This window comes from Nycticebus coucang, chromosome 2 (assembly GCF_027406575.1).
Source record: "Nycticebus coucang isolate mNycCou1 chromosome 2, mNycCou1.pri, whole genome shotgun sequence".
Taxonomy (NCBI): Eukaryota; Metazoa; Chordata; class Mammalia; order Primates; family Lorisidae; genus Nycticebus; species Nycticebus coucang.
Genome location: NC_069781.1, coordinates 145,414,808 through 145,442,007, shown reverse-complemented (window position 1 = coordinate 145,442,007; position 27,200 = coordinate 145,414,808). Strand labels below are relative to the sequence as shown.

General features: G+C 39.6%; 1 protein-coding gene and 1 pseudogene across 4 annotated transcripts in view; both read left to right on the top strand.

The window, feature by feature from the left end:
* The window catches only part of C2H16orf87 (chromosome 2 C16orf87 homolog), a 63,507-nt gene extending 41,724 nt beyond the window's left edge, over positions 1-21,783 (top strand). For 2 of the 3 annotated variants that reach the window (XM_053582092.1, XM_053582091.1), the window contains 2 exons: positions 9,913-10,095; positions 20,019-21,783. In XM_053582092.1, the coding sequence (XP_053438067.1) occupies positions 9,913-10,095; positions 20,019-20,137 (302 nt within the window). In that variant the 3' untranslated portion in view covers positions 20,138-21,783. The remainder of the gene's footprint in view (positions 1-9,912; positions 10,096-20,018) is intronic. The other variant, XM_053582093.1, reaches the window with a different exon arrangement.
* LOC128579865 (60S acidic ribosomal protein P0-like) lies at positions 5,623-7,318 on the top strand (annotated as a pseudogene). The gene has a single exon (XR_008378287.1). The product of XR_008378287.1 is annotated as a 60S acidic ribosomal protein P0-like (transcript).
* Positions 21,784-27,200: the final 5,417 nt, after the last annotated feature.

Here is a 27,200-nt window from a genome sequence, read left to right as displayed (position 1 = left end):
GCAGGATCGAGGGGCAGGCCAGCCCTTCTTATTCTTTGGAAAAAAATCTTTCTGGAGGGCGGTGCTTGTGGCTCGTGGGTAGGGTGCTGGCCCCATATACTGAGGGTGGTGGGTTCGAACCCAGCCCCTGCCAAACTGCAACAAAAAGATAGCCGGGTGCTGTGGTGGGCACCTGTAGTCTCAGCTACTTGGGAGGCTGAGGCAAGAGAATCACCTAAGCCCAGGAGTTGGAGGTTGCTGTGAGCTGTGATGCCAAGGTACTCTACGGAGGGCAATAAAGTGAGACTCTGTCTCTACCAAAAAAAAAAAATCTTTCTGGAAACCCTACCTACTTCCACGTAATGTGTCATTGACCAGAGCTAGATTTCATGGTTACCTCACTTGCAGAGGGTCTTGAGAATGGATATATAGTTTAATTTCAGCACATTGCCCTCTAACAACAAGATTCTGTTCTTGATAAAGAGGAGAAGAATGGGGCGGCACCTGTGGTTCAAGGAGTAGAGTGCCGGCCCCATATATCGGGGATGGCGGGTTCAAGCCCGGCCCCAGCCAAAAAAAAAAATAGAGGTGAATAATGGGCCGGGTGCCGTGGCTCATGCCTGTAATCCTAGCACTCTGGGAGGCCAAGGCGGGTGGATTGCTTGAGTTCACAGGATCAAGACCTGCCTGAGCAAGAGTGACAGCCTGTCTCTGCTAAAAATACAAAAAACCTGAGGCATGAGGATTGTGTGAGGCCAAGAGTTGGAGGTTGCTGTGAGCTATGAGACCATGGCACTCTACCGAGGGTGACAAAAGTAAGACTCTCTCTCAAAAAAAAAAAGAAAAGAAAAAAAAGGGGGAAGAATGAATATTGGGTAGATAATTAGCAATTCTGCCATGCATACGTGTTAGATTCTTGGATCTTTCCTTCATTTCCTTTCACTTTCTGTCACGTATTCTTTTTGTCTTTTTGCTTTGTTACAGGAAATTTTATTGATTTCCCTTTGTAGGTGTGTAATTCTGTCATCAGACATGGCCATTATTTAGCTTATCTTTAGTACTTTAACTTTAGTAGCCTAAGTTTTCTAATTTTTTTTTATAGAATCTTTTTTTCATATTTTTATGTAGTAAAGGATGCGTAAAATTTGTTGATTTAACCATTATTAACTGTACAGGTATAGTGGCTTTAAGTACATTCATGTTGTATGCTTAACCACAACCATCCGTCTCTGAAACTCTTTATCTTCCCAAACTAAGACTCTGAACTCATTGAACAATGACTCCCCCTTCTCTCTCTCCCTTGCTCTAGGCAGCCACCGTGCTACTTGCTTTGTCTGAATTTCACTAATCAAGGTACCTCATATAAATGAAATCACACAATATTTGTCCTTTTGTGTCTGCCTTATTTCACTTAGCACAGTGTCTTCCAGAGGTCATTCATGTTGAAAAAATGTATTAGAATTTCCTTTTTAAGGTTGAATAAACATTCCACTCTCTGTATAGATGGCAGTTCATTCACGTGGGTTGCTTTCACCTTTTGTCTGTTCTGAGTAATGCTGCTATGATACAAGGGGTGGGTGTACAAATATCTGTTTCAGTACTTGCTTTCGTTTCTTTTGGGTATATATCCAGAAGTGGAATTGCTGGATCGTGTGATAATTCTATTGGCTGGTTGTTTTGAAGAATCACCAGCAGCTGTTTTTCCTACAGCAGCTGGTCCATTTTCCATTTCCACTAGCAATGTACAAAGGTTCCAATTTCTCCACATCCTTGCCAACACTTGTTTTCTGTTTTTGTTTTTGTTTGCTTTGAGTGTGAAGTGATGTTTCAGTGTGGTTTTGCTTTGCATTGATTAGTGATACTGAAAGTCTTTTCTGTCCTTATGGCCAGTCTTTGTTTGTTTGTTTGTTTGTTTGTTTTTGCAGTTTTTGGCTGGGGCAGGGTTTGAACCCACCACCTCTGGCATATGAGGCCAGCACCCTACTCCTTTGAGCCACAGGCACTACCCTTTTTTTTTTTTTTTTTTTTTTAAAGAGACAGAGTCTCACATTATTGCCCTCAGTAGAGTGTGGTGGTGTCACAGCTCACAGCAACCTCCAACTCCTGGGCTTAAGTGATTCTCAGCCTCCCAAGTAGCTGGGACAACAGGCGCCTGCCACAATGCTCAGCTATTTTTTGTTGCAGTTTGGCTGAGGCCGTGTTCAAACCCACCACCCTCAGTATATGGGGCCGGCCCCCTACCCACTGAGCCACAGGCACCGCCTGGTCAATTCTATGTCTTATTCGGAGACAAGTTTGTTCATGTCTTTTGCTCATTCTTGAATTGGCTTGTTTGTTGTTGATTTGTTAAAATTATTTATATGTTCTGAATATTAAGCTCTTACCCGATAATTTGCATGTATTTTCCTCCATGCCATGTGTTGCCTTTTCACTCTATTGATAGTGTCCTTTGATGCACAAAATTTTTAGTTTTAATAAAGTCCATTTTATCTTTTTCTTTTTTGCTCATGCTTTTGGTATCATATCCAAGAAATTAATTGCCAAAATCCAATATCATGAAGCTTTCTCATTATGTTTTATAATAATTTTATAGTTTTAGCTGCTGTGCTTAGATCTTTGATCCATTTTGAGTTATTTTTTGTGTATGGTGTAAGGTAAGTAACCAACTTCATTCATTTGCATGTAGGTAGCAAGTTTTTCCATTATGACTTGTTGAAAATACTGTCCTTTCCTTAATTATATTATACGCTTATTGAAAATAACTGTATATATGAGTGTTTATTTTCTTTCTCTTTATTTTATTCCTTTAGTCTGTATACATGGCTCACTAGAAAAGTTTTGAGAGTCCAGGCACGGTGGCTCACGCCTGTAATTCTAGCACTCTGGGAAGCTGAGGCAGGTGGATTGCCTGAGATCACAGGTTTGAGATCAGCTGTAAAAATAACCAGGTGTTGTGGCAGGCACCTGTGGTCCCACTGCTTGGGAGGCTGAGGCAAGAGAATCGCTTGAGCCCAAGAGTCTGAGGTTGCTGTGAGCTATGATGCTATGGCACTCTACTGAGGGTGACAAAGTGAGACTATCTCAAAAAAAAAAAAAAGTTTTGAGACAAACTCTGTCCATTATTTTACTTCCAAGAAACGGTTGTTAGAGCATTTTTTTTTCTGATTTATCCATGCAAGTTTCAACTTGCTCAGTTTATAGTGTTGCTTCATTTGTTTCTGTCTGCACAGATTTTACATTTCTTGATCTTTGTGTATCTCAAAACTTTCGTAATGACCCCCATATATCTGTCTTTTGTCAGTACAATAGCATTTTGATTATTGTAGCTTCGTGGTAAATTTTGAAATCAGTAGTGTGAGACCTTCAATTTTGTACTTTTTTGAGACTGGCTGTTGCGTGGAGACCCATGTGAAATTTAGTATAGCCTTTTCTGTTTCTGCAAAAGAATCTTATTCTTAGTGTATGCTCTCCATTCAGACCTCTCAAGATGTGCACTGGAATGTTTTAAATATTTTTTCTTGTTTCCTGAGCTACCTTTGTTCTTCCTGTTATATCTTGGTCCTTCTCTCTCCTGCTTTTTGTTTTCCTCATGTGACTGGTAATGCTTATTTGCCTATATCCGATACCTTTCAAACGTCTCTTTTATAGTGTATAATTGAGAGGAGTTTAGTGGCAGGTTTTTAGATACAAATTAACTGAGCAGGCAGGACATTGGTGAATTTCCTTATTGCCACAATAGGGAAGACTTCATTCTGGGGCAGAATGTGAAATTTCTTACATTATTTTTATTCTTAGTAGGAGCTGCCTTTTTCCTGTGTTCTGGAGGTTTGAAGATCTCCGGTGTTGCTGTCTCCTGACAGCTTTACTTCCTTGTGTCAGTTGCTGTTTGCGTTGACCCACGTGCTCTACAGAGTCCTGTAATTAATTATTCTCCTGATCACCCAGTGGCCTGCTCTCCCTTACTCTATGTTTCTCCAGTCCTGACATTATCTTTGGAATTCTTTTGGGAAGAACAGTTCTACCTTCTATGGGAACCATAGCTGATTCCTGTTTTGGAATGTAGTTTCTTGTATCCTGGTTTCTATTTCAGCTTGCCAGTTGGCTGATACTCTGTAATTTTGGATAATGAATAATAGCTTTTCCTTGTTTCCTGCACTACAGATATATTTTCCTTTCCTCTTTTTCCATGTTTCTTCACATTTCAGTGTGATTTTGATGTCGTGGGATAAATGCACATGCTCAGTCTGATTTTATTTAACAGTACCTAACATGTATAAGTAACATTCTAGATTCTGCGAGTAAGATAGATGAAGGAGTCCCAACTTTCACAAAGCTAGTATTTTGCTGGGAGAGACCTTTAATGTATAAGTAAATAACAGATTACAGTAGAAGAGGATTATTGGAACTAACTTGGGCCGAGAGCCTGAGAGCAGGTGACCTTTACTATCTGGGGAAAGAAAAAGCCTGTCTCATGTAGAGCCTTGGAAAGAGAGCTCCAGGCAGAAGGGTTAGCAGGTATATGGACCCAAGCAGAGTGGGGAGTTTGTTTTTTTTTTTTGAGATGAAGTCTCACTATGTTGCCCTCGGTTGAGTGCTATGGTGTCACCGCTCACAGCAACCTCAAACTCTTAGGCTCAAGTGATTCTCTTCCCTCAGCCTCTCAAGTAGCTGGGACTACAGAAACCCGCCACAACACCTGGATATTTTTTGGTTGTAGTTGTCATTGTCTGGCAGGCCCCAGGCTGGTTTCAAACCAGCCAGCCCTGGAGCATGTAGCCAGCTCTCTAACCAATGAGTTACTGGCACCCCAGGACTACAAATTATTTGGTGTATGAAGCTGGTTGAGAAAACTTAGTAATGTGATAAATGTTGGAGGAGGAACAGATTTGGGAGAGGTAAAATCAAGGGTTATTTTTTGAAACATTTAAGTGAAATTGTCAGGTAGGTCTGTAGAGTTTAGGGAATAGTAGATCAGAGCAGAAGGTGTAAATTTTGGAGCCATCATAGCAATAGTGTTTTAAGAGAAGAGGGTTCAGGGATCATTAGATTGGGAAAGCACCAGGGAACACAGCAACGGTGGTAAACAGGAATAGCTGGTAAGATACGGGGAAACCAGGAAAGCCCTAAAAATCAAGCGAAGAAATTAGTTCAAGGAAAGCAGTAGTCATCACTGTTGAATATTTGAGAGGTGGTACAAAATTACATAAAATGATAATGTCTTTTGGATTTGTGGTTTAGTAGGCCCGGGCTGGGCTCAAACCCACTAACCTTGGTATATGTGGCTGACGCCCTACCCACTGAGCTACAGGCTGTTTGTTGGATTTGATAACTGAGGATTTTATTCTCTCTCTTTTTTTTTTTTTGAGAGAGAGAGAATCTCAAGCTATCTCTACCCTTGGCAGAGTGCTGTGGCATGACAGCTCACAGCAACCTCAAACTCTTGGAGTTAAGTGACTCTCTTGCCTTAGCCTCCCAAGTAGCTGGGACTACAGGTGCCCACCACATTACCCATCTATATTTTGGTAGAAGTTGTCGTTGTTGAGCAGGCCAGGGCCAAGCTTGAACCTACCAGCTTCAGTGTATGTGGCAGGCGTCCTACTCACTGAGCTACGGGCACTGAGCCTCTTTTATTTAACCTTTTTTGTTTGAAAAATTCTAAGCATACCCTTTTCTCGCCGGGCGTCCTCGAGTGAGTGACATCGTCTTTAAACCCTGTGTGGCAATCCCTGATGCACCACTGTGATGCCCAGGGAAGACAGGGCGACCTGGAAGTCCAACTACTTCCTTAAGATCATACAACTTTTGGATGATTATCCAAAATGCTTCATTGTGGGAGCGGACAACATGGGCTCCAAGCAGATGCAGCAGATCCGTATGTCTCTTCGAGGGAAGGCTGTGGTGCTGATGGGCAAGAACACCATGATGCGCAAGGCCATCTGAGGGCATCTGGAAAACAACCCAGCTCTGGAGAAACTGTTGCCTCATATCCGGGGAAATGTGGGCTTTGTGTTCACCAAGGAGGACCTCACTGAGATCAGGGATATGCTGCTGGCCAATAAGGTGCCAGCTGCCGCCCGTGCTGGTGCCAATAACCCATGTGAAGTTACCGTGCCAGCCCAGAACACTGGTCTGGGGCCAGAGAAGACCTCCTTCTTCCAGGCTTTAGGTATTAGTACTAAAATCTCCAGGGGCACCATTGAAATCTTGAGTGATGTGCAGCTGATTAAGACTACAGACAAAGTGGGAGCCAATGAAGCCACATTTCCCCCTTCTCCTTTGGGCTGGTCATTCAGCAGGTGTTTGACAATGGTAGCATCTACAACCCTGAAGTGCTTGACATTACAGAAGAAACTCTGCATTCTCGCTTCCTGGAGGATGTCCGCAATGTTGCCAGTGTTTGTCTGCAGACTGGTTACCCAACTGTTGCATCAGTACCCCATTCTATCATCAATGGTTACAAGAGAGTCCTTTGTCTTTGGAGAGTCCTTTGTCTTTGGCTTTGTCTGTGGAGACTGATTATACCTTTCCACTTGCTGAAAAGGTCAAGGCCTTCTTGGCTGATCCATCTGCCTTTGTGGCTGCTGCCCCTGTGGCTGCCACCACCACTGCTGCTCCTGCTGCCACTACAGCCCCAGCCAAGGTTGAAGCCAAAGAAGAGTCGGAAGAGTCGGATGAGGATATGGGATTTGGTCTCTCTGACTAATCACCAAAAAGAGCAAACTCAGCCAGCTTTATTTTCAGAACAGGCAAATGCTTCTTTTAAGTTAAAAAAAAAAAAAAAAATTCTAAGCGTACAGCAGACAGTAATCCACCCTGCCCATCTATACTCACATCTACCCCCTTCCCTTGCATTATGTTGAAGCAATTCCCATATAATTTCAGTTATATTTCTTTATATGTTTTCTAAAAAATAGACCTTTAAAATCATAAATACAAGACCATTATAACAACAGTAATTTCTTTTCTTTTTTTTCTTTTGAGACAGAATCTCAAGCTATCGTCCTGGGTAGAGTGCCATGGCACCATAGCTCACAACAACCTCCAACTCTTGGGCTCAAGCGATCCTCTTGCCTCAGTTTTTCTATTTTTATTAGAGATAGGATCTTGCTTTTTGCTTAGGCTGGTCTCGAACCTGTGAGCTCAAGCTATCCACCACCTCTCCAGAGTGCTAGGGTTACAGGTGTGAGCCACTGCACCAGGCCAATTAATAGTAATTTATTTTATTTTATTTTTTGAGACAGAGTCTCACTTTGTCACCCTCAGTAGAGTGCTATGGCGTCACAGCTCACAGCAACCTCAAACTCTTGGGCCTAAGTGATTCTTTTGCCTCAGCCTCCCAAGTAGCTGGGACTACAGGCACCTGCCACAATGCTCAGCCATTTTGTTGTTGTACTTGTCAATGTTATTTAGCAGGCCCAGGCTGGGTTCGAAACTGCCAGCCTTGGTGTATGCGGCCAGCACCTTACCCACTGAGTAATTTCTTTCTTTTTTTTTTTTTTTTTTTTTTTTGAGACAGCCTTAAGCTGTTGCCCTGGGTAGAGTGCTGTGACATCATAGCTCACAGCAACCTCCAACTCTTGGGCTCAAGTGAGTCTCCTGCCTCCGCCCTCCAAGTAGCTGGGACTACAGGTGCCCACCACAACGCCCAGCTGTTTTTTTGGTTGCAGCCATCATTGTTGTTTGGTGGGCCCAGGCTAGATTCAAACCTCCTAGCTCAGGTGTATGTGGTTGGCGCCTTAGCCGCTTGAGCCACAGGCGCCGAGCCCAACAGTAATTTCTTTTTTTTTTTTTTTTGGCCAGGGCTGGGTTTGAACCTGCCATCTCCGGCATATGGGACCGGCACCCTACTCCTTGAGCCACAGGCGCCGCCCAACAGTAATTTCTTAATATCAAATAGCTAACTGGTGTTCAAATTTTCAGTTTCATGTAAGTTAAAAAATTTTTAGAATAGATTTCAGATAAAATCCACAGATTGAAAATGAATGATAACTTTTTTAGTTTTCTTTATATCTGTTACTCTCTTTTATCCCTTGAAAGTTATGGGTTGAGAAGACCACACGGTTTGTTCATTTGTATGTGCTGTGTGTATCCCTGTGGGGTAGGTTAACATATTCCTTGAATGACTTCTGTTTTTCCTAATAAGGTGGAAGTCGGATTTAAGGACTGAAGAGATTGGATTTATTTTATTTGTTTTTCAGAACCACTTAATAGGCAGTGATGAGTACTTCTGTAGGAGGCACTTGAAGTCTACTTACCTCTCATGGAGCAATGTTCGCAGCTGTTGATGTTTAACGCTTAGCTCCTTTACTTCACTGCAGGTTGGAAACGGTGATACTCTGATTCTGTCATTCCTTCTTCATTTATTAGCTTTAATAATTCTAAAATGAGAAACTTCTCTTCTGTCCTTTTGTTACCCAGTGAGTGGTACAGTTTGAATAGAAAAAACAGGATAAATGCTTTGTCCTGTCCCTTTAAGTTTTCAGAATTATGAGTTGATTCCTAAGCACTTTCTATGGGGGCCATGTGATTTTTGTTTTCAGTGTCATGTACTTGTTTTTTTTTTTTTTTTTTTGAGACAGTGTTTTATTTTGTTGCCCTCAGTAGAGTGCCATGGCGTTATAGCTCACAGCAGCCTCAAACTCTTGGGCTCCAGTGATACCCTTGCCTCAGCCTCCTGAGTAGCTGGACTACCTGTACCAGCCACAATGCCTGGCTATTTTTAGAGACGAGGTTTCACTTTGACTCAGGCTGGTCTCAAACTCCTGGGCTCAGGTGATCCACTGGTCTTGGCCTCCCAGAGTGCTGAGGTTACAGGCCCACTCGCCTGGCCATGTGTACTTTTGTATTTGATATGGTTCAGTCTATTACAGATTTTTATCAGTGCTCGAATTGTCCTATAATAACAGATCTCTTTAATTTAATGGGGATCTCTTTAATTTAGCTCCTCAGTCTTTTAACAAGACCCTGGTTGTCATTGCTTAGTTTCTTGCAATATGGAATAATTAAGTATTCTTGTCTCAACTGGTATATGTCTAATCTGAACCCTGGAATTGACTAATTATTTTTACTTTTTTCTTTCAGTAGCCTGTTAAGCATACTTATTTTATAGTCTTTTGTATTGTTTTCCTTCAGTTCTTGGGATATGACTTTTCCTATGTGTTTTGTTCCTTTACTGCTGTGATTTTATAGACTTTTGAGGAATTCTCTTTCTTACTTTTGAGTTCAGGTATGTATTAAAGCAAGGTGTTCTGTTTTGCTTTTTGTTTTGTAAATTTGTCGTTTGTCTTACCCAACATTTTGATTTTTTTAGAGTGGGAGGAGTGGCTTCTTACATGAATTAATCCCCATATTTAGTAAAGTTCTCCTTTTGCTATTCCATTTATAAAACAGTGTACTCTTATGTCAGAAATGACCTTATCTGTGGCTAAAGTGAAAACTTGCTCCCTTCCCTCCTGGTTTATATTTTCCACGGATGCTCTGCTTTTATTACAACCTCATATTTTACAGCTGTCAGTTTTGCTTCTGCATGTTTGACATATTTCAATCTTTAATTCAGGTATAGGGCAGAAAGGAATGAAATTTTTTTTTGTCATTCCTACTTCACTTTTAGCTTGGAAACAGCAGGGGAAAGGCAGAGAGAGGGTTGCTGTGGAATTGTGTGAACTCGTAGAGGCTAAAATTTAAGCTGTCAAATGAAACTTATTTTCTCTTCAGAGATTCCTTCTACTTTATGTGTTAAATGGATATGAATTCTGTTGAATTTCATTTTTTTTCCTTATGTAGGTATGGGGGATGTGTATGATATGGGTGTAGTTTTACAATATATGCCAGGGAGCTTACTCCAGTGCTGTTTAGAAAGAAAAAGACAATGAGAACTTGGGCAAACAGTTATTGCAAAGCCCTAAAATATATCACTTTTATTCATCCATACAGAAAACAAGCATGAGGCCAAGAGGAGGCGAACAGAGAGAGTTAGGAGAGAGAAGATAAATTCTACAGTAAATAAAGATTTAGAAAACAGAAAGAGATCTCGAAGTAACAGCCATTCAGATCATATCAGACGAGGAAGAGGAAGACCTAAAAGTGCATCTGCTAAAAAGCATGAGGAAGAAAGAGGTATGAATAAACCTAAGCAGTTCTGTTTCTAAGTATTCAGTTGATTTGGGTCTTAATGATATAGTAGTAAAGAAAAAGTGGAGGCATTGAGCTCCTGGACTCAAAATCACAACTCATGTTTTAGTTTGAAAGCATTTCCTCTATGATAGATGCTTTTTTTTTTTTTTGAGACACGGTCTCACTATGTTGCCCTCGGTACAGTGCTGTGGTGTCAGAACTCACAATAACCTCATACTCTTAAGCAATTCTCTTGCCTCAGCCTCCCGAGTAGGTGGGACTACAGGTGTCTGCCACAAGGCCTGGCTATTTGGGGGATACAGTTGTCATTATTGTTTAGCAGGCATGGGCTGGGCTTGAACCCGCCAGCTTCGATGTATGTGGCTGGCACCCTACTCACTGAGTTTTTTTTTTTTTTTGAGAGAGTCTCACTATGTTTCCCTTGGTAGAGTGAGGTAGCAGCATCACAGCTCACAACAACTTCACACTCTTGGGCTCAAGCGATTCTCTTGCCTTGGCCTCCCAAGTAGCTGGGACTACAGACACCCGCCACAATGCCCAGCTATTTTTTTTGTTGTTGCAGTTGTCATTGTTACTTAGCTGGCCCGGGCTGGGTTTGAACCTGCCAGCCTGGTGTATGTAGCTGGTTCTGTAACCACTGTGCTACAGGCGTTGAGCTATGCTTATTTTTTTTAATCATTTAATTCTTATTAGAAACTTAAAGGTTTAAATTAAGTAAAATCCACTTTGTTGTAAACTGATGGTAGTAGAATTCTGAGATAATCTGTATATGATGTCTTGGAGAAGACTGTTAAAATGATTGTACTTTTTTTTAAGACAGGATTGAGTTCGGTTAAAACTTACTTCAAACTGTTACACTGAGTAAGTAAAGTGAGTTTAAAAAAATTTACTATCGAAGGTGTTCTTGGTGGATTTTTAAATCACTCTTTGGGAGACTCATGTGCTTCCTGCGTTGAGGCGGCTTTCGCAGAGTCAGGTGAACTCTTCTTGGTCCCAGGTGTGTTTATATTTCTCCTTACAGGTCTTGTCCTTTCTTCTGATAAGTAGCACGTTCACCAATAACTTGTTTTTATCCATTAACTAAGACTTCAACTTCTCCTTTCCCTTGATTTATGCATCTTTTAATAAAAGATTTATTTTGGAAAATTTCTACATACATGAGAATAGGGAAAACAGAATAAGCCCCTTTGTACCCATGAAAGTCTTTTTAAAATTGTGGTTTCCATGCCAGTAATGAATGGGAAAAAAAAGATAGTTGCTTTTTATTATTCTTTAAAAACCTCTCATTTCATTTTTATCAAAATGCATTTATAATTTCTTACATTATTTATGAGTTATACTTAGCTTTTTCTGATATTCAGTCTTAGTACTCAATTGTTTTCTGTATTAATGTAAATTTCTCTTATTTTAAACATTAAGAATTTTCTATCTGTTCGCCATTTGTCTATGCTTTGTGTGCTTTTATTTGAATAAAGTTACTACTATTGGAGAAAACAACTTCTCTGTATAGCTGTCCTTATCAAAATTAAATGTCTTAATATTATATGTCTTAATATTATATTTGACTGTATTCAGTAAAGGCTGGGTTTAGATACTCCTTATTCCTTGGGTACTTTTACTGCTTTTTCCTTGTATAATGCTCTTCCAGAAAATTTGAGTTCTTTGTTCGATTTGAATGTGCTTCCCTAACAAAAGGATGATCAGAAAATCTATGTCAAAGACTATTTTAGAAGGGAAACAGGGGCTTGGCGCCTGTAGCTCAGTGGCTAGGGCACCAGCCGCATACGCTGGAGCTGGCGGGCTTGAATCCAGCCCGGGCCTGCCAAACAACAATGACAACTACAGCCAAAAAATAGCCAGGTGTTGTGGTGGGCGCTTGTAGTCCCAGCTATTTGAGAGGCTGAGGCAAGAGAATCACTTAAGCCCAGGAGTTCGACGTTGCTGTGAGCTGTGACGCCATGGCACTCTACTTAGGGCAACAGCTTGAGACTCTGTCTCAAAAAATAAAAAAGAGGGAAACTGGGTAAAGAAATGTCAATAGAGGGCGGCGCCTGTGGCTCAGTGAGTAGGGTGCCGGCCCCATATGCCGAGGGTGGTGGGTTCAAACCCTAGCCCTGGCCAAACTGCAACAGAAAAATAGCCGGGTGTTGTGGCGGGCACCTGTAGTCCCAGCTGCTCGGGAGGCTGAGGCAGGAGAATCGCGTAAGCCCAAGAGTTAGAGGTTGCTGTGAGCCGTGTGACGCCACGGCACTCTACCCGAGGGCGGTACCGTGAGACTCTGTCTCTACAAAAAAAAAAAAAAAAAAAAGAAATGTCAATAGAGAAGAAAGAACAGAGAGAAATACTGTTTGGCCCAGAAAACAGAACATTCTTTCCAGTTGAAGTAAAGGGAATGTAACTGAAAGAACAGAGGAGGAATGCTTCTGGTAGTGGGTAAGAGGAGATGAAACAATAGATAATGACAGGCTGTTAGTTGGAAGTCTTACTATGGTTGTGCTAGGACTCTATGTATTGTAGGATTGAACTTTTATTTCATGATAACTTGAGGAAAGCTATAAATATTTGGCTATCAATAGTTATAAAAATTTTTCAGGCATTTTCTGTTCATTATAGAAACATTTGAAGGAAGCTATTTCCAGACTAAGATATGCTTTTAATAGTTTATTTGCTTTTGATACAAATTGTAGAAAATTCCTCAAAGCAATTTTTATAGCAGAAACTGGAATCTTTTAATGTAGATTAGAGGGTCAGCAAACTTTTTTATAGAAAGCCAGATAGTAAATATTTTAGGCTTTGTGGATCCTACTATCTTCGTCACACTACACAGCTTTGTCATTGTCACTGGGAAACAGCCACAAACAATATGTAAATGAACAGGCTAGGCTGTGTGCCAGTAAGACTTTATAAAAACAGGTGGTTAGCCAGATTTGGCATGTGGGCTGTAGTTTGCCAATCCTGATAAAACTGTGTTCTCAAAATAAGATAGGGCTGGAAACTACAGACTTTTAAATATCTGAATATTTTAAAATAGACTTCTTCCATATGCTTCTTGTGCTATGTAGCTATTTAGTTTAATTATTTTTATTGATTCCCTGCTCTTAAAACACTTGAAAAATATGAAGCAAGCTTTAACTTTAACATATGAATTAAGGAGAACCTGATAGTGTATCTTAAAAATAAAACTTTTAAAAATTGACTTATTTTTTATTTTGAGAAAAGAATAGAAAAAAGGAAGACTAGAAAAGGAAAGCTTGTTAGATATTTGGATACTATTGTTTTTATAAAAATCACAAAAACAAACCGTTAAATAAGAATTTTGATTGGTTTCATATCAATAACTCCATTTTGCATGTAGGGAGTAAGACAATTCCAGATATTATAATGTAGGAATGAAATTTTGACTGATTAATAATATATGTAGGTTAGGCGATTCTGAACATCATATTAATGAACTTAAGAATGAATTAGACTTTAAAGTTGATGGATCGAAGCCATGCATGGTGGCTCAGGCCTGTAATCCTAGCACTTTGGGAGGCTAAGGTGGGCGGATCACCTGAGCTCACTATTTGGAGACGAGCCTGAGCTAGAGCGAGACCCCGTCTCCAAAATAGCTGGGCATTGTGGTGGGTGCCTGTAGTCTGAGCTACTTGGGAGGCTGAGGCAAGAGAATCGCTTCAGCCTAAAAGAGTTTGAGGTTGATGTGAGCCGTGACGCCCTGGCACTTTACCGAGGGCAACAAAGTGAGACTCTGTCTCAAAAAAGGTTGATAGATTGAATAAACCCACCATAAAGAAATAAAGAGCCATAAAGAAATATGGCTCTTTACTGTCTTAAAATCCTAGTAAAATGACAAGGGATTTCTTACAAAGTGTAAGATCCCACAGGAACCAGGAAATGGGAGAAGTAAAATTCTGAAAGTAACTACTTGGGCAGATTCTAAAACCTAAATTGTAGGTACCACCTGTAGCTCAAGCCACTAAGGCACCAGCCACATACATCAGAGCTGGTGGATTTGAATCTGGCCCAGGCCTGCCAAACAATGACAACTACAAAAAAAAAAAAAAGGTAGCCAGGTGTTGTGACAGGCGCCTGTAGTCCTAGCTACTTGGGAGGCTGAGGCAGGAGAATCACTTAAGCCTAGGAGATGGAGGTTGCTGTGAGCTGTGATGTCACGGCACTCTACCCAGGGCAATAGCTTGGGGCTCTGTCTCAAACCTAAATTGTAAAATCCTTCAGAGAAATCTAAGATAAAGAAACTGATTATATTTTTATTTTTTGAGACAGAGTCCCACTATATCACCCTCAGTAGAGTACCAGGGCCTCACAGCAACCTGAAACTCTCGGGCTTAAGCAATTCTCTTGCCTCAGCCTCCTGAGTTGCTGGGACTACAGGTGCCCACCTCAACACCTGGCTATTTTTTGTTGCAGTTGTTGTTTTAGCTTGCCCAGGCTGGGTTTGAACCCTCCAACTTCAGTGTATGTGGCTGGCTCCATAACCACAGTGCTATAGGTGCTGAGCCAAAAGAAACTGATTTTTATTATACAGCTACCTCAAGGTCAGGAATTAGTGTATCAGTTATGTCTGGAAGGAGAGGAGAAGGTAAGGCTAACCATAAAAAGATTGTCTGAAAGTCTGTTTATGAATAGCCTGTTTTTAGGGTGGTCACCTCACCCTGGACCCCTCAGTTTATCCTTTGAAAAGGATAAGCTAAAGCAGAGTATCTGCTTTAGGGAACATCAGGCATATATTGAGGACAAGAAGACACTGAGATTTGGAGTCAGGTTTTGTGTCTTCAGGGAAGGGCGACTGGAAATACCTTCTCCAGGTATTCCAAAGGGCCCAAGAGAAAGGGCCTGAAATAAAGACACTTTCATCAGGGATTTCACAGAGAAACGGCGTCAAATCATCTCAGTCTGATGATCAGAGGCAAGCTGCTTCTAATCAGCTTTCTTGATCTCCTAAATACGAGCACATGGCCAAATATCGCCCAGGTATCTGGAAGAAAGTGTCTAGTATGAGTGGCCTGTTAGGGTAGTTGACCTCACCCTAGTATGAAAGGGTAAGACCAGATCACCAGGAGACAAAAAATAACTTGGAGAGACTTGGTACCTGTAGCTCAAGTGGCTAAGGTGCCAGCCACATACAGAAGAGCTGGTGGGTTTGAATCCAGCCTGGGCCTGCAAACAACAATCACAACTATATCCAAAAAATAGCCAGGGGTTGTGGCAGGTGCCTATAGTCCCAGCTACTTGGGAGGCTGAGGCAAGAGAATCGCTTATGCCCAGGAGTTGGAGGTTGCTGTGAGCTGTGATGTCCCGGCACTCTACCCCAGGCAACAGCTTGAGGCTCTGTCTCAAAAAAAAATATATTATTAACTTGGAGAAACAGTCTTTTGCAGAGAGAAGAAAATAATGACAGTATCACTAATATAATGGCCAGATGTACTGGCTCCTGCTTGTAATCTTAGCACTTTGGGAGACTGAAGGAGGATTGCTTGAGGCCAGGAGTTTGAGACCAGCCAGAGCAAACATGAGTCCCCGTTTCTCTAAAAAACAGAAAAATTACTTAGGTGTAGATGTGGGTGCCTGTCTTCCCAGCTACCCAAGAGGTTGAGACAGGAGGATCACCTGAGCCCAGTAGTGGGTGTTATAGTGAGCTATGATGATGTTGCTGCCCTCTGGCTAGTCTAAAAGGCAGCAAGACCCTGTCTCAAAATAATCATAATAATAATATCTTTAGTAAAAGAGGATATTGTAATTATGAAATGAGAGCAAGATAATTATTTATAGGGACCAGATGCCGTAGCTCACGCCTATAATCCTAGCACTTAGGAGGCCAAGGCGGTTGGATTGCCTGAGCTCACAGATTAGAGACCAGCCTGAGCAAGAGTGAGACCTCATCTCTAAAAATAGCTGAGCATTGTGGCAGGCACCTGTAGTCCCAGCTACTTGGGAGGCTGAGGCAAGAGAATTGCTTGAGTCCAGGAGTTTGAGGTTGCTGTAAAGTATGACGCCCACAGCCCTCTACTGAGGGTGACAAAAAATAAAAACAACAATAGAAAGATAATATTTATAAAAGGAAATGGCAGAAATAAAAAAGGCACCTGGAAAATGAATTTTAAAATATGCAAAACAAACCCCAAAACACACATAATTCACAGAAATGAGCAACCTTAGTAGAAGGCTTATAGATAAAATTGAAGAAAGTTAACAGAAGATAAAGCGATATGAAAAGAGGTGAAAAAATAGAATGGAAAGATCAACTTAGAGGACTGGTCTGAGATCTAATCTATTAACATAAATAATTGAAGTTTCCAACATGGAAGATTGGCTCAGCACCCTTTGCACAGTGGTTACGGCGCCAGCCACATACACTGAAGCTGGTGGGTTCGAACCCAGCTGCAGCCAGCTAAACAACAATGACAACTACAACAAAAAAAATAGCTGGGTGTTGTGGTGGGCATCTGTAGTCCAGGCTACTTGAGAGGCTGAGGCAAGAGAATAGCTTAAGCCCAAGAGTTTGAGGTTGCTGTGAGCTCTGACGCCATGGCACTCTACAGAGGGTGACATAGCAAAAAGAAAAAAGAAGAAAAAGAACATAGAAGATGGAGGAGAAGGAAGTCATCAATGAAGTAATTCAAGGAATTTTCCCAAGTGTGAAGAACGTTGAGATTCCATGTTAAAAGGGCCCATAAATTCCCAGCATAATGGATGGTTAAAAATAGAATTTATACCAAAGCCTATCATCAAATCTCATATTTCTCTAGTTAAAGAGAAAATACTTAATGTTTTCAGAAAAAAAAAGAATCAAAATGGTATTGGAATTTAATGATTACATGGATACCATCAGTGAATTTCAAAAACATACTGAGTAAAAGAAACTAGATACAAAGAGTACACACCATACAATGCCATTTATATGAAGTTTAAGAATGGACAGAATGAATCTGTGGTCCTAGAAATCAGAACAGTGGGTGGTGGGGATGGGGATCAATTAGAAAGAAGCAGGAGGAATTTGTTGGATGACAGAAATTGTATCTTGACTGTAGTATGAGTTACATGCGTGTATACGTTGAGTATAGTCAGAACTAATACATTTGTTCCTTAAATGATCTGTGTGTTCCACTGTAGGTAAATTTAGCAGTCATTTTAAAACACTACAGAAAGGTCTTTTCAACAGTGGCAACATTAATTGTGAATTGCCTTCACAATTCTTGCTATTTAAGGTTGAGGTACTTTCTTTTTTGTGTGTGTGTGGTTTTTGGCCAGGGCTGGGCTTGAACCCACCACCTCCGGCATATGGGACCGGCGCCCTACTCCTTGAGCCACAGGCGCTGCCCTGCCTTCACAATTCTAAGGGGAAACCTACAAATCTTTACTCAACCAAACTAGGAGTGACTATGAAAGTAGACCAAAGACACTTTCTGACATTCAGGTTCTCAAAAAATTTGTTAGTCATACTCCCTTTCTCAGAAAGCCGATACAAGTTACATGCCATCAAAATGAAGAAGTAAACCAAGAAAGCATCCTCAGATGAAGGACACAGAGGATCCAACTCAGGAGAGAGATGAGAATCTCCATTATAATGTTGAAGAAAGAGCACAAAATGACCGTGGTACAGTAGGCCTAGGGAGCAGCCATTTCATATGGGAGCAAGTGGGAAGACTTGGAGAGATTTCAAGAAGATAAAATTGATACAAATACCTAATATGTCTGAACATCCTGAAGGAATGAAAACTAACCAAATAAAAAAAGAAGAGAATTACGGCCGGGCATGGTGGCTCACACCTTTAATCCTAACACTTGGGAGGCTAAGGCAGTTGGATTGCCTGAGCTCACAAGGTTTAAGATCAGCCTGAGCAAGAGCCAGACCTGGTCTCTAAAAATAGTCAAGCACTGTGGCAGGTATCTATAGTCCCAGCTACTCGGGAGGCTGAGGCAAGAGAATTGCTGAGCCCAAGAGTTTGAAGTTGCTGTGAGCTGTGACACTACGGCACTCTACTGAGGGCAACAAAATGAGACTCTGTCTCAAAAACAAAAAAAGAGAATTACATGAAGGAAAAATGATTTATAGGAAAAGTGAAATCACTTACTATAATCATAATAATGTAAACATTGAAAATTAGTATTCCTGGCTTGGCACCTGTAGCTCAAGCGGCTAAGGTGCCAGCCACATACCAAAGCTAGTGGGTTTGAATCCAGCCCGGGCCTGCCAAACAACAATGACAACTAGAACCAAAAAATAGTGGGCATTGTGACAGGTGCCTGTAGTCCCACCTACTTGGGAGGCTAAGGCAAGAGAATCGCTTAAGCCCAAGAGTTTGAGGTTGCTGTGAGCTCTGACGCTACAGTACTCAACCCAGGGCGACAGCTTGAGGCTCTGTCTCAAAAAAAGATAATAATAATAATAATTACTGAAAATGTGATTTAACTATAATGAGAAGATAAGGGGATGGATGGAATGTTTGTGGTGGGGGCAAAAGCCACAAAACTACGTGATCCTAATTTTCCATGGTAGAAAGTGAATTAATAATGTCTAAAAGTCAAGAAGTAGCATTTTATAAAAATGTTGGTTAGAGATAGATTTGTTTTTGTAAAAACAAAAAGGAGCAACCGAAAAAAATAGTTAACAAAAAAATAGTACTTGCATTTGCAGAATAGGAAATGTGCATGAGGAAAAGAACTGCATTTTTTTGTAATAAGTTTTATTAATAAAATGATTTAACTGTAAGTTATATACATATCTAAATGTGATTAAAATGTCAAAACAAGGGCGGCGCCTGTGGCTCAGTAAGTAGGGCACCGGCACCATATACTGAAGGTGGTGAGTTCGAACCCAGCCCCAGCCAAACTGCAACAAAAAATAGCCAGGTGTTGTGGCAGGCGCCTGTAGTCCCAGCTACTTCAGGAGGCTGAGGCAAGAAAATCGCTTAAGCCCAAGAGTTGGAGGTTGCTGTGAGTTGTGACGCCACGGCACTCTACCCAGGGTAACAGCTTGAGACTGTCTCAAAAAAAAAAAAAAAATAATAATAATAATAATCTCAAAACAAAATTGTAATGGAATTTGGAAAAAAAATTTGGAAGAATATGCATCAAGATATTAGTGGTGGGGCAGTGCCTATGGCTCAACGGGTAGGGCGCTGGCCCCATATGCCGAGGGTGGTGGGTTCAAACCCGGCCCTGGCCAAACTGCAACAAAAAAATAGCCAGGCGTTGTGGCGGGCGCCTGTAGTCCCAGCTACTCGGGAGGCTGAGGCAAGAGAATCGCCTAAGCCCAGGAGTTGGAGGTTGCTGTGAGCTGTGTGACGCCACGGCACTCTACCAAGGGTGATAAAGTGAGACTCTGTCTCTACCAAAAAAAAAAAAAAAGATATTAGTGGTGATTCTTACTGATCCATGAGATCCAATAGGTCATTTTTTTTTTAATTTTTCAAATTTTCTACTATGAAGTTGGATTTATTCCTGTAGCAGGGCTAAGGTGAATATTTTTGTAAAGATATCATTGATATTTAGATGGGACCATCTTTCAGTATATTTCAGTTGAGACAGTGAGCTCATAATAATGAGAAGACATATATGAAATTGTTACAGAAATGATATAGCAATTAGAATGTGTATGTAAAGAAATACAGTAGTTTCCCATTTAGTGTTTATTTCAATAATTCTTTTGTGTAATTTAAAAAAATTTTCTGTTTAGTAAGCATTGTACTTTATAACATTTTAATATACATTGTAATATTATAAATAATACTGTCATTTAAATAAATACTTGAATGCCTTAAAAAATTTAAATTTTGGTTATAAAGATTCCAAAGGAAAAAAAATAGGAATATAAAAAGAAATAAGAAAAAGTTAAATTTATTCCATCTACTGCCTTATGTTAAGCTTTCCCTTTTTTTTAACAGAGAAACAAGAAAAGGAAGTTGATATCTACGCTAACCTCTCTGATGAAAAGGCTTTTGTGTTTTCAGTCGCCTTGGCAGAAATAAATAGAAAAATTATCAATCAAAGACTTATCCTCTGATATTTGTCTGCAACATGTGTTGAAACTTTCTTCAGGATTGCATCAGCGAGTTCTGAAACAGGATGGACTCTGAGGAGCATCTGGCTGCATCAAGAAAGGCCATTGATCATCTTTTTCCCTGTCGTTTAACCTGTGCCACACTTCGGGAGCAAAGCTGTGGGCTTGGTGGACTCTTCTGGGATTTCCTTGTTTACCAAGGAGTATTGTCAGTGTTTGTGTTTGGGATATAAAAGCAATTATATTTACAAAGAAAAAGCTGACTGTATATTAAAGGATAAAAAAGGTTAAGGGTGGGGGCAGAGGTGTGAAAACTAGGAAAATAAAATACTTGATGCTTTTCGGCTTTGCCACCAGAGATGCAATATTTTAAATAACTGTCAATGACTTTTAAAAAATATGTATTTCAGATTTTCAGCCCAACAGATTGCATATTTATAGTTCATTTACTTTTAGTAAATTAGCAATTGATGTTTTATTGAATGGGGAATTAAGAATATAAATGGTAAATTTTACCTAACTTGGTTTTTTTCTTGGCCTTTATTTTTATGACTTAAGGTATGAGTTATATTTTAGGAGATAACTTTCCAGACAGTTTAGAGTTTTGGGTGCTATTTGAAGAAAAACATTTAAGGATATATCATACTTCAGATATAAACATCTTGTTTTTTCTTGAACGTAACTTATTGGTTAAAAGAAAATTTTTCTGCTCTCAAGATGGTGCCTGTTAACCTAAACATAAAGTATATTTATTACATGCAAAATATTTCTTAATCACTTTTAAGCAGTAATGTTTTATCGTAATGGATATTCATTTATACCTCCCAATAATTATTTAAATTGTTACTTAATCTCACTCTGGAAGAAAAAAATAAACCTTAATATTGAAACTAAGTAGATTAAATAGTGTGGTATAAGCTTTTTGTGCTAGTGAAATTCGTGAAATATATTTGAATTTTTTTTTTTTTTCAAGAGACAGAGTTTCACTTTATTGCCCTCTGTAGAGTGCTGTGGCGTCTCAGCTCACAGCAACCTCCAACTTCTGGGCTCAGGCAATTCTCCTGCCTCAGTCTCCCGAGCAGCCGGGACTACAGGTGCCTGCCACAATGCCTGGCTATTCTTTGTTGCAGTTTGGCCAGGGCCGGGTTCGAACCCGCCACCCTTGGTATATGGGGCCTGAGCCCTACCCACTGGGCCACAGGTGCCACCCATATTTGAATTCTTAATTTTTCTACCATTGAATCGTAACCACTCAGCTCTTGCCTGATTGCCATGTTCAAACGCAGTGGTAACACCCCTTATTTCCACTCCCTCTTTCCCGAATCACTTTGGAAGTCCTGAAGCATTATTCTGGGAGAAACCGTCAGTTAGATTTAGCCCCTGTTTAAGACAGTTTCCCTTTTAGTTTCAGCAGCAGCATGGTTAACTTTATCTTCCATCCTGCATTTCCTGTTACCTCCCAAAAGAAAGACCTGCTTTTTTTTCCTGCTTCATTTAAATGTAACCAGTAGAGGGAGCTTAAGACGTATTCTATCTAGATTGGATGTAGAATTTTCCCAAGGATTCCTTTCCCTTAAATCCTTATAGTTGCTACTGCAATTATTTATTATGCATTTATTAATAAACTATTAATGAATTTTTTCTAAGAATGTAATGTGATTTTATCTTTGAAACATGCTACAAGATAGCTGGGCGTTGTGGCGGGCGCCTGTAGTCCCAGCTAGTCGGGAGGCTGAGGCAAGAGAATCGCTTAAGCCCAGGAGTTGGAGGTTGCTGTGAGCTGTGTGAGGCCACGGCACTCTACCAAGGGCCATAAAGTGAGACTCTGTCTCTACAAAAAAAAAAAAAAAAGAAACATGCTACAAGAAAACTATTTTGATTTTGGGCAAGAAAGCTTCAAAATTATGGAAACCTAAACATGCTTGTGTACATATATATCTCTTTTATTTCATTAAAAAAATTTTTTTTTTTTTTTTTTTTTTTTGAGACAGAGTCTCACTGTGTCAGCCTCGGTAGAATGCCGTGGCATCACAGCTAGCTCACAGCAACCTCAATCTCTTGGGCTTAAACAATTCCCTTGCATCAGCCTCCCAAGTAGCTGGGACTACATGTGCCCACCACAATGCCCAGCTGTTTTTAGAGACAGGGTCTCACTGGTTTCGAACTTGTTAACTCAAGTGATCTGCCCGCCTCTCCCTCTGAGAGTACTAGGATTATAGGTGTGAGCCACCAGGCCTAGCCACTGTTGGGAAGTTTTTGATTACTACTTTGATATTTTTATTTGTAATTGTTAAGGCTTTTCATGTCTTGATTCACTCTTAGTAAATTGAATGTTTCTAGAAACGTATCCACCTCCTCTAGGTGATCTAATTTATTGTCATGAAATTGTTCATAATAGTTCCTTGAGATCCTTTTTATTTCTGAGACATCAGTTGTAATGTCTTCTCTTTGATTTCGAGTCTTCTCTTTTTTTCTTGGTCTAAAGGTTTGTTAAATTGGATTATTTTTTCAAAAATCAACTCTTGGTTTTGATTACTTTTCTACAGTTTTTCCTATTATCTATATGATAAATTTCTACTATGATATTTTGGCCCAATGGTTATTCAGTAGAGTGATTGTTTACATGTATTGGTCAATGCTCTCATTTTCTTGCTGTTAATTGATTACTAATTTCATTCCATGCAGTTGGAAAAGATATTTGGTATCATTTTGACCTTCTTAAACTTAAGATGTGTTGTCTCTTAACATGTAATCTATCCTGGAATGTGTTCTGTGTATGCCTAAGAGGAATGTGTGTGTTCTGCCATTGGGTGAAAAGTTCTGTGTAGGTCTGGTAAGTCCATTGGTCTATAGTCCATTTCTTTTTTTTTTTTATTAAATCAGCTGTGTACATTAATGCAATCATGGAGTACAATGTGCTGCTTTTATATACAATTTGAAATATTTTAATCAAACTGGTTAACATAGCCTTCACGGCATTTTCTTAGTTATTGTGTTAAGTTAAATATTCTACATTTAGTAAATTAAGTTAAATATTCTACATTTAGTAAATTTCACATGTACCTTTGTAAGATGCATGGTAGGTGTGGTCCCACCGATTACCCTCCCTCCACCCCTTCTCTCACTCTCCCTTTTCCCCATTCTTGGGCCATATGAAAGCTATAAATTGGTTTCATAGTTGGGTTACTTACATTGGATACTTTTTTTTTCATTCTTGAGATACTTTGCTAAGAAGAAAATGTTCCAGCTCCATCCATGTAAACATGAAAGAAGTCAAGTCTCCATCTTTCTTTAGGGTTGCATAATATTCCATGGTGTACATATACCACAATTTATTCATTCATGGATCGATGGGTACTTGGGCTTCTTCCATGACTTAGCAATTATGAATTGGGCTGCAATAAACATTCTGGTACAAATATCTTTGTTATAATGTGATTTTTGATCTTCTGGATATATTCCTAGTACAGGAATTGTAGGATCGAATGGCAGTTCTATTTTTAGATCCCTAAGTGACCTCCAAGCATCTTTCCAAAAGGAATATATTAGTTTGCATTCCCACCAGCAGTGTAGAAGTGTTCCTTTTTCTCCACATCCACGCCAACATCTCTGGTTTGGGGATTTTGTGATATGAGCTAATCTTACAGGAGTTAGATGATATATCAAAGTAGTTTTAATTTGCATTTCTCTGATGATTAAGGATGTTGAGCATTTTTTCATATGTCTGTAGGCCGTGCGCCTGTCTTCTTCAGAGAAGTTTCTCTTCAAGTCCCTTGTGCACCCCGAGATGGGATCACTTGGTCTTTTCTTGCTAATCCGTTTGAGTTCCCTGTGGATTCTGGTTATTAAACCTTTGTCGGAGACATAACCTGCAAATATCTTCTCCTGTTCTGAAGGCTATCTGCTTGCTTTACTTACTGTGTGCTTGCCTGTGCAAAAGCTTTTTCGTTTGATCAGGTCTCAGTAATGTATTTGTGGTGTTGCTTCAATTGCCTGGGAGTTCTCATAAAATATTCGCCCAAGCCAATTTCTTCAAGTGTTTTCCCTGCACTTTCTTCTAGTATTTTTATAGTTTCATGTCTTAAGTTTAAATCTTTAATCCAGTGAGAGTCTATCTTAGTTAATGGTGAAAGGTGTGGGTCCAGTTTGAGTCTTCTACAGGTCACCAGCGAGTTCACCTAGCACCATTTGTTAAGTAGGGAATCTTTTCCCCACTGAATGTTTTTAATTGGCTTGTCAAAGATCAAATAATGGCAAGTAGCTAGGTTCACCTCTTAGTTCTCTATTCTGTTCCATACATCTACCTCTCTATTTTTGTGCCAGTACCATGCTGTTTTGATAACTAACGATTTATAGTATAGTCTGAGATCTGATAGCGTGATTCCTCCTGCTTTGTTTTATTTTTGAGTAATGTCTTGGCTATTCGAGGTTTTTTTCTGATTCCATATAAAATAAAATATTATTTTTCCAAGATCTGTAAACTGTGACAGTGGAGCTTTAATAGGGATTGCATGAAAACTGTATATTGCTTTGGGTAGTATGGAATCAACAATGTTGATTCTTCCCAGCCATGAGCAAGGTATGTTTTTCTATTTGTTAACATCTTCAGCTATTTCTTTTCTTAGAGTTTCATAGTTCTTTTTATAAGAGATCTTTCACATCCTTTGTTAGGTAAACTCCCAAATATTTCATCTTTGGCACTACTGTGAACGGAATAGAGTCCCTGACTATTTTTTCAGTGACTATTGTTAGTATATATAAAGGCTACAGATTTTTGAGTGTTGATTTTGTAAACTGAGGTGCTGCTGTATTCCTTGATCTCTTCTAAGAGTTTTGTAGTAGAATCCCTGGTGTTTTCCAGATAATATAATCATATTATCTGCAAAGAGTGAAAGTTTGATCTCTTCTGACCCTGTGTGGATACCCTTGATCACCTTTTCTTCCCTAATTGCGATGGCTAAGACTTTCATTACAATGTTAAAGAGCAGTGGAGACAATGGACAGCCTTGCCTGGTTCCTGATCTGAGTGGAAATGATTTCAATTTAACTCCATTCAATACGATATTAGCTGTGGGTTTGCTGTAGATGGCCTCTATCAGTTTAAGAAATGTCCCTTCTATACCAATTTTCTTAAGTGTTCTGATCATAAAGGATGCTGGATATTATCAGAAGCTTTTTCTGCATCAATTGAGAAAATCATATGTCTTGTTTTTTAATTTGTTTATGTGATGAATTATATGTATAGATTTACGTATGTTGAACCAGCCTTGAGACCCTGGGATAAAACCCTCTTGGTTATGGTGTATAATTTGTTTGATGTGTTGCTGGATCCTGTTTGCTAGGATCTTGTTGAATATTTTTGCATCAATATTCATTGGTGATATTGGTCTATAAATTTCTTTTCTTGTTGGGTCTTTTCCTGGTTAGGTGATCAAGGTTATGTTTGCTTCATAGAATGTGTTGGGTAGTCTTCCTTCTTTTTCTGTATTTTAGAAAAGGTTGAGTAATATAGGTACTAGTTCTGCATTAAAGGTTTGGGAAAATTCTGATGTGAAATCATCTGGTCCCAGGCTTTTCTTTTTAGGGAGATTTTGTATAATTTATGCTATTTCACAACTTGTTATAGGCCTGTTCAACATTTCCACTTCATTCTGGCTAAGTCTTGGAAGGGGGTGTGCTTCCAAGTATTGGTCTATTTCCTTCAGATTTTCGTATTTCTGAGAATAGAGTTTATTGTAATATTCATTAAACAATGTTTGAATTTCTGAGGAGTCTGTTGTTATTTCATCTTTGCCATTTCTGATGGATGAAAGTAGAGATTTTACTCTTTTCCTCCTGGTTAGGTTAGCCAAACGTTTATTTTATTGACCTTTTCAAAAAACCAACTTTTTGATTTATTGATCTGTTGTATAATCCTTTTATTTTCAATTTCATTTAATTCTGCTCTAATTTTTGTTATTTCTTTTCTTCTGCTGGGTTTGGGATTGGAATGCTCTTCCTTTTCCAGTTGCTGGAGATGTCCGATTAAGTTAACTTCCTCTCTTTCAGTTCTCTTGAGGAAGGTTTGCAGTGCTATAAATTTCCCTCTTAAGAATGCCTTTGGAGAATCCCAGAGGTTCTGATAATTCATGCTTCATTGTCATTTTGTTCCAAAAATATGGCAATTTCTTTCTTAATCTTGTCTATGACCCTGCTATTATTTAGCATAAGGTTGTTTAGTTTCCATGTTTTTGTATGAGTATGCAGATTCCTGTTGTTATTGAGTTCAACATTTATTCCATAATGGTCCTAGAAGATGCAAGGAATAATTTCTTTTTATTTATTTATTTATTTTTATTGTTAAATCATAGCTGTGTACATTAGTGCAATCAAGGAATACAATGTACTGGTTTCATACACAATCTGAAATATTCTCATCAAACTGTTCAATGTAGCCTTCATGGCATTTTCTTAGTTATTGTATGTAGACATGTGTATTCTGCCTTTAGTAAGTTTTGCCTGAACCCATTCTAAGATACACTGTAGGTGTGGTCCCACCCATTACCCTCCTTCCACCCTAACCTCCCCCTCCCTTCCCCTTCCTTGGCCCTTTCCTCATAGTCTTGTGCTATAGTTGGGTTATAGCCTTCATGTGAAAGCTATAATTTAGCTTGATAGTAGGGCTGAGTACATTGGACACATTTTCTTCCATTCCTGAGATACTTTGCTAAGAAGAATATGTTCCAGCTCCACCCATGTAAACATGAAAGAGGTAAAGTCTCCATCTTTCTTTAAGGCTGCATAGTATTCCATGGTATACATGTACCACAATTTGCAAGTCCATTCGTGGGTGATGGGCACTTGGGCTTCTTCCATGACTTAGCAATTATGAATTGGGCTGCAATAAACATTCTGGTACAGATGTCTTTGTTATATTGTGATTTTTGGTCTTCTGGGTATAAACCTAGTAAAGGAATTACAGGATGGAATGGCAGGTCTATTTTTAGGTCTCTATGTATTCTCCAAACATCCTTCCAGAAGGAACCTATTAGTGGGCATTCCCACCAGCAGTGTGGAAGTGTGCCCT